This window comes from Eimeria acervulina, genomic scaffold (genome assembly GCF_000499425.1).
Source record: "Eimeria acervulina Houghton genomic scaffold, Eah_scaff329, whole genome shotgun sequence".
In the NCBI taxonomy this organism is placed as follows: Eukaryota; Apicomplexa; class Conoidasida; order Eucoccidiorida; family Eimeriidae; genus Eimeria; species Eimeria acervulina.
Window position 1 is genome coordinate 23453 of NW_013547515.1, and position 10975 is coordinate 34427.

Genomic DNA, 10975 nt, shown 5'->3' on the forward strand with positions numbered 1-10975 from the left:
GCCTCACTGCCGCTGCACAGATGCAGCTAAGAACAGCTGTTCGCAGCCACCGTCAAGAGGAAAGTAACTGCGGCAACACTGCGCCCCCAGCAGCAGCAGCAGCAGCAGCATTTCTCAATGTGGCAACGATAGTAGCTGGAGGGGCAACAGCAAGCCCAGCAGTAGCAGCAGTAGCAGGAGCGGAGAGAGGGTCCTTATGCGTCGTCTGGGACGATGATCGAGGGACCCCTCGGCATGCAGCTGCATCAGAACAGCATGATAGACAATCGAGGCTGTGGGTTGTATTTCAGTGGTCCAGGCTGTTGCGTAGCCGCGCAATAGAGAGATGGCGACATTCTCTACAGCGCCAGCATGTGCTGGGACCAGAGCAGGTTTATTATTATCGTGCCCTCGGTGTCTGGGCACATAGTGACAGTGATGACAGCATTTAAACGAAGTCACTTGGAAGCGTGTAGGCCCTGATGCCTTCTCGAGTTAATTCATTTGTGTCATATGTTGTGGGAAACGGCCACAAGGGAGATATATATGCCCTTGATGTGGCCATACGTGTTCATATCCTCGAACCCAAAGAAAGACAAAAAACAACCGCGGGGTGCAGGAGCGGTGGCAGGTGCCAGCGTCGCGCGGTTTTCATGCAGCGGCATCTCAACCGCTTCCTCATGTCTATGTTATCTGAGGGTATCATTCCCAGCTTCTTGCTAAAGAAGTAGCAGCAGGTGCAGGAGCTGCTGGCGATCCTAGCGGTCCTACCTCTCCCGAAGTTTGATGATATTGTCCCTTCTGCTGTTACTGTTAATTGTATTGTTTCGACTTCTAGTGCGAGTTTGTTTGTTGGGGCTTGGAGACAGCACGTGCTGCGGTAGCGCGTCCTCCCAATGCTCTGTCCTTGCACAGGGGACCTATACATATTATTCCTCGTGCTGATTTTATTGCGCAAGGCCCCCCCTCCCCCTTTGTTGAGTCTTGTGTAGTAGCGTCCCGCCCCGTTGAAGATGGGGTCTTGTGTGTATACTTGCGTGATCTCCACTGAAAGAGTGGATGGCATGTGCCGTGTAGAGAGCAGCAGAAGAGCTGCTTCAATTCGCTTTTCCCTGACATCGCTTGCTATCAGAGGTGTCCTGTGGCTAAGACCATCAGCCAAGCCGGCGAGGCAGCCGATGGCACACAGCTATGGGGTGAGAGCCTGTTCGCCCCAAGGCCCTCATACATTCTTGCCTTCGTCCCTCTGATGGTCTCAGTCAACAACGAACAGATTCATATTTCACAGCAGTGCTGTGCCTCTAGAAAGGCTGCAGCTGGCGGCAAGGGACCAAGATGTGGTTGCATGATTTTGTTGTGCATGCACTCTGGCGCAGTTGCGAGCCCAAGTGCGCTGCCGAGATGCAGGTCTCATACAGGTAGTGGCAGCATCTCGCAGGGACGTGAGCCTTCCTTCGCTTGCGGGGCAGCCGCCTGAAGGGTGTTGCAACGCGGGCAGCCAAAGTGCAGCTGTCTCTTGTTTTACAATGTGGCCTCCGGGCGGGACCGTAGCCCTCTTTGAAGTGATATTCTCAGGTGTTGTTTAAACCTTTGTCATTTGTCGAACACTTGCTGTCTGCCCTTTCTCATTTCACCTGACACAGATCAGTGAGAGGATGGAGCAGACTACGCTAGGAGAGAACGAATCGTGAGCTCAGTCAGGCCTCTACAAATCGATTAGAGGGGAGCAGCTCCTTATGGGCATAACGGACCTGTAGTGCATTAGCGAAGACTAGCAAGAGTGACGATGCTATTGGAATGACAGTGCTTTGGCACTGATAAGGCTGCCCGTGCTACTCAGGGCTAGAAGATTGATCTCCTCCTAGTGTGGGTACAGTACTCAGCAGCAGTAGTATTATGCCTAGACCAACACTCTACAGGATAGGATATGAAGCCCCTGATGTTGTTAAAGACTTAAAGCGTAACCATGGGGCATTACGTTGCCACAGTGGCCATTGCTGCTACTTCCACGTGCCCCTTCTTTTTCTACATCGGAGCAGCACTAACCAGCTGTTCGAACGGATGCACTCCAGAGATACAAACTTGTGATATCTGCCAGTTAGCCTAAAAAGAAGCTTTCAACATGCCAATGCATTCCATAGTGATACTTTCTGCGGATAAAGTCTTGTCTGCAGGGCGAAACACTTCTGCAAAATAGTTGACATGAAACAACCGTTCAATACAGGGGCGTTCTTTTAAGCTCACGTATAGTTCCTTTGTCAGCGCTCTTCTCCTGTACAGTAGCATGAAGCAACTCTACGAAGCAGGCGAATAATTCCCGAAGTGTTGTCCTTGTTTCTTGTATATATTCAAACATAATCACAATGCCTTCAGACGCCGTTGATTGATGTTAAACCTCCCTGGTGCTAAGTAAAGCTGTCATCTGCATCCCCACTTGTCTTGTTCCCCCCACACTTTAACAGCGCATAGTTGATGGGAGAAAATAGATTATGAATGTCGGGAAACTGATTAGAAAAACTCGGGAAGAGGATCTTAATTAGAAGCTGAACATGAAGGGTTCGAGCGATCAAAGTTGGCCCGTTCCTGCTCTCCGTGGGAACTGAATACGACGTTGTGAGCACTAGCGTTCATGCACAATAAACTTGTGATGACTCGGTTACACGCAAATCCTTTTGTGAAGAGTAAATGCAGCACGCAACCCCCCACCTACTTCTCAAGTGCAACCAGCCTTCCTCCCTTCGGCTAGGGCTTAGGGCTTAGGGTTTAGGGTTTATGGTTGAGATTTGGAGCCAGAGTTTAGGGTTTAGGTTTTATGGTTTAGGTTTTAGGTCCTAGGGTTCAGGTTTCTGGGTTTAGCGTAGGGGGGCTTCGAGTTCCTTATGTATGGATAGTAACGAAGGTTCACTCGAGAAGATACACCCGTGGTACCATAGAGCAGTATCCGGTGGCACACGCTGCCTCTGTGCTTCATTTGCGAAAGCGTTAACGCCTTCTTCTCAGCTCTATGCGTCTACTACACCCTATGCGTGCACCGGCGAGTGAGGCACAGAACGAGTGGCGCTCCCTCCCTGTCCTCCTTATACAGACAAAGCGAATGGCGCTTTGCTTGGGCTTAGAAGACGAAACTGATGCACTAAAAAACGGAAGAAACAAGACAAGGTGACCTACGCAGCGTGCCTTTGGGAGGCGTGGCGTCTCCTGAGGCGAGTATTAGCTAAAAACCCATCCAGCAATGGAAGGGAACTAATAAGGCAATGCATTAACAACAACATGATGATGAGGATCAGCAGCTAAGCCTGTTCCTGAAGAGCATCTACCGTTTCTGAGCGCGCGAGCGAAGAAATGGAAGAAGCCCGTATCTACTCTGAGCGCGCTGCATGTGCGCCGGTTAACGAGGCATGTAAGAACATCTGCACCAGCATTCACTTAAATGAGTTTTTCTCTTTTCAAAGAAGCTAGAAGAAAACCTCCAGCTGTAGCAGGGATCCTCTCCAGACCAGTCGCTGCTGCTGCCTACAGCGCAGCACAGCAGCGGGGTGGGGGAGAGCAGCCAAGGTTATGGTTAAAAGAGAGAGTCCTGCGGCTTTGTGTTTTTTGGTGACTGTTTGCTGATTTGTCTGAGGCTTTTGTGGGCGTCTAAGCAGCTACTAAGGCTAAACCACCGCTGCCTCTAACGGCAGCACGCCTCCCCACTCAGGGGCCGCTGCGTGCGTTGTTGATGCGTCTGAAGTTGCTGCTGCTGCTGCTGCTGCAGCTGTTGCTCCTTCAACGCACTTCTAGCCCTCCATACGGCTCAACAGCAGCAACAACCCTGAGTCTGGCGGTTCGCTGAGCGACAAGACAGCAGCGGGAGGCCCGGGTTGTCTCTAGTGGTTGCTGCCTCAGAGGGAGCGAGTGGCTGCTGCTGCAGCTGCTACTGCCGCTTGTCCTGCTTGCTGCTGCTCGAGGTCACTATCAGATCAGGCGCTTCGCAGGAGGAGCAGGGGAGTCCAAGAAGCGCGAGCCAACACAGCAGCAGCACCCAATGAGTAGGGCTATGAGTAGTATAGGCGCGAGCAACAGATAAAAGGGGAGAGGGATACAGCAGCACGTTCTCTAGTTGCTAATGAAGTTCCCCAAAGAAAGCCGCCCGCGAAGGACACCCCATAGAGACCCCTCGAGCAACGCGTCCCTGGTACGCGTCCCGTGTACGCCTGACAGCAGTAAAAGCTGCTGCAGTAGCAGTAGCATGGAAATGGTAGGGGAATCCATTGCTACACGAGGCGCGGAGAGCGCAACACGGGGCAGCTGCACCTGCGAAAGGCCCAACCCTACGTCTCAGGAGCAGCAAAAATTCCAGCAGCAGCAGCAGCACAAACACAAACATCAACACAGACGTCAGCAATCACACAAAGTTGGGCGTCATTCACAGGCAGATGGCATCCCTTCTCAGCTCGTGGGGAAGGCTGGAGATGGGGGCGTGGCAGCCAGGCTGCAGCGGCAGCATGAGCAGCAGACGAAGCAGCAGCAGAAGCAGCAGCTGTTGGCTGCGTTTGCACATAGAAGTGCCCCGTTGGCGGATTCTGCGACGACTCGAGAGGCCAGTACAGCGTCCCCATCGTCACGCTCAGCAGCAGCAGCAGCAATAACAACAGCAATAGCAACAGCAACCGCAGCGTCGGAGGAAGCAGGTTATGCGGGACCGGAGAGGAGTCTTCAGCTGGCACCATCTTTTGAATTTTCTTGTCGCGATTTCGACGCCTCTTCTCCTTATGTGCCAGTTGCGCTATTAGGCAGAGGCGCCGTAGGCCGCGTGTTTCGCTGCACCGAACGGTCATCGGGTGATAGCGTTGCTGTTAAGGTGGTGTGTTTGCTTCTGTTGCTGCTGCTGCTTCTGCTACAGACACGCCGCTGCTGCATGCTAGCATTCCCTGCTGCAATTGTGGCTGGACACGAAATCAGTGCCGTGGCAGCACGGGTTTCGCTCTGCGGCTGCTGCTGCTCTTGCTACTGCAGGTACTGGTGCTGCTGCTGCTGGAGGTGTGTGTTTCTGGGTTTGTTGGGTGTTTTCAGGTGTACAAGCGCCCATTGCGTTCTCGCAGTCGGCTGCGTCGTCAGGTGTTGATAGAGAAGGAGGCCCTGGTGGCTTTGAGTGCAGGGGGTCGCTCGGTGCATCCGAGTGTTGTTCACTTAAGGCGCACGTATCAGACAGCAGAGAGCCTTTATTTCGTGTTACATTATGCAGGAGCAGCATCGCTGCGGGACGTGCTGCGGCGACTCAGCTGCGCGGGCCTCAGCTTGTCTGTCGGGGCAGCAAGGCTGTGGGCTGCTGAAATTGCTGCTGCGCTCGCAGCCATGAGAGGAAGAGGAGTGCTGCACAGAGACATCCGACCCGAAAATATTGTTGTCAGTCACGAAGGCCATCTTACACTTGTCGACTTCGACTCTGCTCTCTGTCTAGCCAACCCGCAGCAGCAGCGCTGGCAGCAGCAAAAACAGCAGCAGCAGCAGCAGCAAAAACAGCAACAGCATGGGGAGGGAGCGAACTGCCATCATGGGCAGAAACAGCACCTCCAAAGAGAGCAGCACTCGCAACAGAAAGAGGGGGCTGAGAGGTTGATGTTTGCTCCTCCGGAATTTTTGTACCCAAACACTAGCAGCAGTAGCAGTAGTAGCAGCAGCAGCAGTAACCTGAGCCGAACCAGCAGAAACAGGTGTGAAAGCGAGCCAGGTCGCCTGCGGGATGACTTGGAGTCTCGTAGTTCGGGGGATAATGCTGTGATGTATCCGTATGCGGGGACAGCCGCCTATGCACCTCCAGAGCTTTTTGTTCCTCTAGACGTAGAAGGGGAGGCAGCAGCGCAGCAGCAGTTCGGTTGCGGCTTCGGAACAGACTGTTGGTCCCTGGGTTGTGTGGTGCACGAGTTGCTGCTAGGCGAGCCACCATTCAAAGGCCATTCGGCGCCCGCTCTTGCCAGGGCAGTTTGTGGAGAGCAGGAACTGTCGCTGCCGCCACAGCTGCCTGCTGCTGCAGCAGACCTTATACGAGGACTGCTGCGCCCGAAGGAGGAGGAACGACTGGGATCGAAGAACTTGAGGGAGCTGCTTGAACATCCCTTTTTCAACGGGATCGATTGTATGGCTCTGCACTATCATCCGCTGCCCATAGACGTAATGCAGTACGCCTTTGCATTCCAGGAATCAGGACAGGGCGGCCGAGCAGCAGCAGCAGCTGCTGCAGCGGCAGGCGTTGGCTCAGCCACGTTTGGTGGAGATGAAGCAGATGCAGTGGCAGCAGTGTCTGCTGCTGTGCTTGATGCCGAGCTCACGCCTTCGATAGGTTGCCCCTTCTCTCCTTTGAAGTCTGCAGCAGCGGACAGTGCACACGTCTGTGTCTGTTGCGACAGCAGCAAGACCTGCGTGTGCTGCGGAGGGGATCCTGACGCTGTCCCGATATCTCCAGGGCCGAGCCTCAGCAGCAGCACCACCCAAGCGGTATCAGGGGAAGCTGCTTTTCACGGTGCACCCGCTGCGTGCCAGTGGAAGAGGATGAGCATTGGGGGTTGCAGGGATGGTACAGCCGTGCAAGAGCAACAGGAGCATGGTTTGCAAGAGGAGTCTGATGCGTTGTCTGTGTCGCGGTCGGAGTCCACAGAAGAGCCGCGGGCCGCCTGCCGGCGCGCTGTGACTGATGCAGTTCTTGGCTGGGGCCCTCCGTTGCGCCTGCGTCCCGTCTCGAGTGCAGACTATACGGAGGCAGATGGTGACGGCCCTTTCCGAGCAGCAGAGGGAGCTTCAGGTGGGCACGGGAGCGGTGCAGGAATCGAAGGCTCCTTGCGGGTAGGTTCTGTGGCATGCAGCAGCATGCCCTCCTCCGAGGGCTTACAGCTATCCGGACTGCCCAGCACAAGTTTCCGAGATGCTCAGGGGATTCCAAGAGGCAATAGCACACTATCCCAGGACACCCCACCGCACGTGGCAAAGTGCTTGCTGAAGGGGGAGAGGATGCAGTATCACGGGGTCCTCCTGCGTATGAGAGGTGAGACAAGGAGCTTCTGCGATGCGGTGTGTGTGGATGCTTTCCTGAGCGTGTGATTTTTGGTCATGTACTGATGCTTGAACGTGAAGAAATGCATTGGCAAGCTGCACCGGAACATCTCGTTCGGGTGCTCGCCTGAGGTGCAGGGTTGGAGTGTGCGCTGACACCTTTGCAGAACACAGAAGCTTTTGTGAGCGGCTGTTCATTCGCTTGTTTGGGAAGGGCCACAAGAGAAATTGCCAGTTGCAGCCGCAGCGCTGCCTCGCCGTACTGACAGACACAGGGAGATTGCTGCTGATGGACCCAAACGGCAGGACACTCCGAGTAATGCTACACGTTACACAGGACCGTAGCGTGTCGATGGAGGGAGGTCTTAGCTCAGGATGAATACAGAGAAGTGCAGAGGCAGAACCACAGGGGAGCAGTTGCCGCACGCACAGCCGCTGAGGGAATATTAGTGTGGAGATCATCACGTAAAGCAATGCGGCAAGAGGCTTACTCTAGTTCCCTGCAAAAGAAGAACAGTGCGGCTTAGTGAAATGTTCCAAATGCTTGCATGATGTTCTTTGTATTATGGCTTGCACAGAAAACAGTCGTCCTGGCAACCGACGGCGAAATATACACCGAAGGAAAGGACATGTTAATATACTCTAGTGTAAAAGACAACTGTTACTTACTGTTCGCGTCAGAGGAAAACACTGTATCCGTGTGGGCGCGTTTCCTGGCGGTATCTGTAGATGTAAGCCTTTTTCTCTGCAGCTATATGACGGACTTCGTGATGCGTAGTCTTAGATTCACGATTGCTGCGTGGACAGCAGCTGCTGCGCTGTTGTGGCCTAACGTCTTTGCGCTGCGTTCCGTCATTGTTGCGCGCAGAGCCTACGATGTAGAGGGACGTCCGGTAGGCCTCTGTGTGCGGCATGTGGGCAGCGAACGAACACGGATATACATGGGACCCCACCATTGCAGGCTTTGTCTCGTGGCAAGTTCGCTTCGCCCCCAGCGCCAAGGACTCAGGACAGAGGACCGGTTGCGTCTCCATCGTGGGATGCACTCGTTGGGTCACGAGGGAGGCCGTCGTGCAGGGCATCCTCTATCGAAGGCGCGTCTGTCCCAACTGCTGCGACGGCCACAGGGCGGCCATGGCGAGACCGCAGCAACACGGTCTCACATTGCCAGAAGCAACCGCCGAGATGGCAGCAGGAACGGATACGCTCCCGACGAGGAAGCGCTAGGTTGGCGTCTCCACCCTCATCTGCGCAGAGCCAAAAGCTCCGGCGCCCTCAATCTGAGGGACCCACCAGGCGTTACGGAAGTTATCTTTATGGCTCATATGACTTAAGGAGTAAGGTTTGAGGAGCCAGAGAAGAAAAGAAAGCACGAGTTTCACGAGGTTTCTTAACGTGATTCCTGCGCCCTCCGCTCAAGTGGTTCAAGGGGATTACGGCTGATTATCCAACCGTTCTGTCAGTCTATTCGCACTGACATTTTCTGCGTTTATCCACCGAGGAGTTGACGAGCATGCTCTTCCACAGTATATACCTTCACATACTGCTCAGAGTAGTGAGGTGTTTGCGCCCATGAGGTACGGAGCGGCCGCTGGTGGACGGGCAGAAGTGCTATTGTAGATGCAGGATGGCCTTTTGAGCGCATGGCGGGCGCATTGATGCGTTTGCATGTGTATTCGAGTTTGCGTTACTATGAACGCATTCTTTGGGATGACAGAATGTTTTGCCGTCGCGTAGCGGCGTGGGAATACCACTATGGATGCAGTGTTTTACACGCCGTGAGTGGGCAAAGTCTTTCATTGCAGGTAGAAACGTAAGGGAATGATGTTTTTTTGGAAATATCCATAGAGGAATATCGCAGGTAGTTTCTGATTCGAGCTGTAGTGTACGTATGCGAATGGGTGTACCGTATGGCCTTTCACCCAACACGTATTTTTTCGTTTTCCTCTAACCTGCACTCACCGGTGCCGAACTGCCGCTTATCACGCTGCTGATAAGCGGTTCTTCTGTACTTTAGAACAGCCTGGACGGGGTTGACGTTGCTGCAGATACCAGTGGATGAGCGGGCTGAGCGCTGCTTGTTCACTGCTGAGTTCACAGACAGGATATTAGCGAGGTTGGAGTTCAAGCCGAATGGCACTTGCAAATAGACAAGCTAGATTTAGGGGTCTTCGTGTGCGCATCTTTGGGATGCTCTCGTGCAAGCCCCTCGACGCACGTGCAGCAACTGACTGCTGCGGAGGAGTGGACAGGAATGAAGAATGCAAAGGTGCTTGCGCCAAGCATGAGAGCTGGCGCAACGCACCTCCCACTGCAGTCCCTACGCCGCTTCTCCTAACTTTTCGTAGGAACGGAACGGGAAGATGTGTGCGGGCGCACTACCTTAAGGCATTTCACCGCGGTTTGATCACCGCATTTCCATTATTGAGCAATTCTTCGTCTAACGTTTCTGGGGCTGCTGTGAGCAATGCGACCACCTGATGTCATGCATCTTTGTCAAAGTCGAACTTTGCCCTGGCCAATTCCGTGGGTTTATATCTCTGGGAAAGACGCAAATCGCTTAACGCCTAGGCTAAGCTATTTCCACTCCGGAGGTAGACGCAGGTGACATAGCCGCATGTCACCTTGAAGGCAACCCGGTACGCCTTGCGTAGAACACTGGAGTGGGTGGAGCCCCACTTCTGCTATTTATACCGCCTGCATTATGCCGATGCATACTCGTGACGCATGAGCTAGTCTCATTGCGGTAGGTAGCATAGGGATAAGCCATACACCCGTGTATTGCACGCGTGCCCATGCAACGCAGATGCGCTGCCAACGACTAGAGCTTGCCGTTGCCTTGTTCGTGTGGCTGTGGGGCTCCGATTTGCAGCACAACCGGACTGGGCAGGAATCTCACTTACTGTACAAATGGAGGTAACACTTGGGAAAAAAGAAACTGCAACGTGGATCAGCAGTGTACAACAGAACCGGATGAGAACAAAGACACTCAAAAACACGATAGCGGGTCGGCGGCAACGCAGCTGCAGTGAGGCAGAAAATACACTAAGCAGGATCCATACGTGTGTTCCGCCGTCATCTGTCTCGAAGGGCACGCCATACTACTCGGTCATATCTGTGGAGCTCTTGAACGTCTTCATTAAATATCGAGCCAAAAGTTGCCTTTGCAGCCAAAGGTTAGAGTCAGTATTTGCAAGCGTGCCCCTTAATTCATAGATGCCAGCCTAAAGCTTGGTCGTCATAACTTGGCTCGTGACGACCTTCATCATAACCGGTGGTGGGGAACGCTACGCAGGATCATCGCCGCTGCTACTATGGACAAAACCGCACGCCTGCCACACTGGTGGAGCAAAACATTTTCACTGCTAGGAAAGCAAGTAGCCAGCTCTACCTACACCACTAGCAAATCCGCTTCTAGTTGCCGGGTCTCCGTTCAAGTGCATTACGACATACCACAAGCGTCCACGCACCAGAAGTACCCACGAGTAGGTTTGTCGCAAGCCAATATTTCATGCAACAGGCACCATCCGCAGCACAGGTACCAGGATGAAAGCAACGCGGGAACAGCGCAAAAAATAACCACCAGATAAACACCTCTGCAAAAGCACTTCGCGCTTAGTCTGTTTCTACGTGCAAGAAGTGCTCGTCTTGCACGCCTTGTGCCGCCATCTTGTGTCACGTGCTACCGATAAAACACGAACTCATTTGCAACGATTCGCACTGCTTTCTCTTAAACACTATGGGTAGGCTGTGTGTTGGCTTCAAGCTATGCAGCATCTTTTGCTTCGAGGTGCAGCACAGCGGTGGACGCAATGCGTGTGCAGCCCGCAGCCAAAAAGACCGAATGAACGCGACTTCTAGTTATTGTGTGAATACACCAACATCCCTGGCATCCCTGATGGGCGTCAAGCAACTGCCTCTGCACATAAAATAAAAGAGCTGCTTGCATCCAGCGAAAACATACCATACT

General features: G+C 53.5%; 1 protein-coding gene across 1 annotated transcript; it reads left to right on the top strand.

The window, feature by feature from the left end:
• Positions 1-4213: 4213 nt before the first annotated feature.
• EAH_00033230 (AGC kinase, putative) lies at positions 4214-8339 on the top strand (the record flags this gene model as incomplete). Its single annotated transcript, XM_013392260.1, has 4 exons — positions 4214-4822; positions 5032-6997; positions 7173-7321; positions 7584-8339. The coding sequence occupies 4 exons, from the start codon at positions 4214-4216 to the stop codon at positions 8337-8339; spliced, it is 3480 nt and encodes a 1159-aa protein (XP_013247714.1).
• Positions 8340-10975: the final 2636 nt, after the last annotated feature.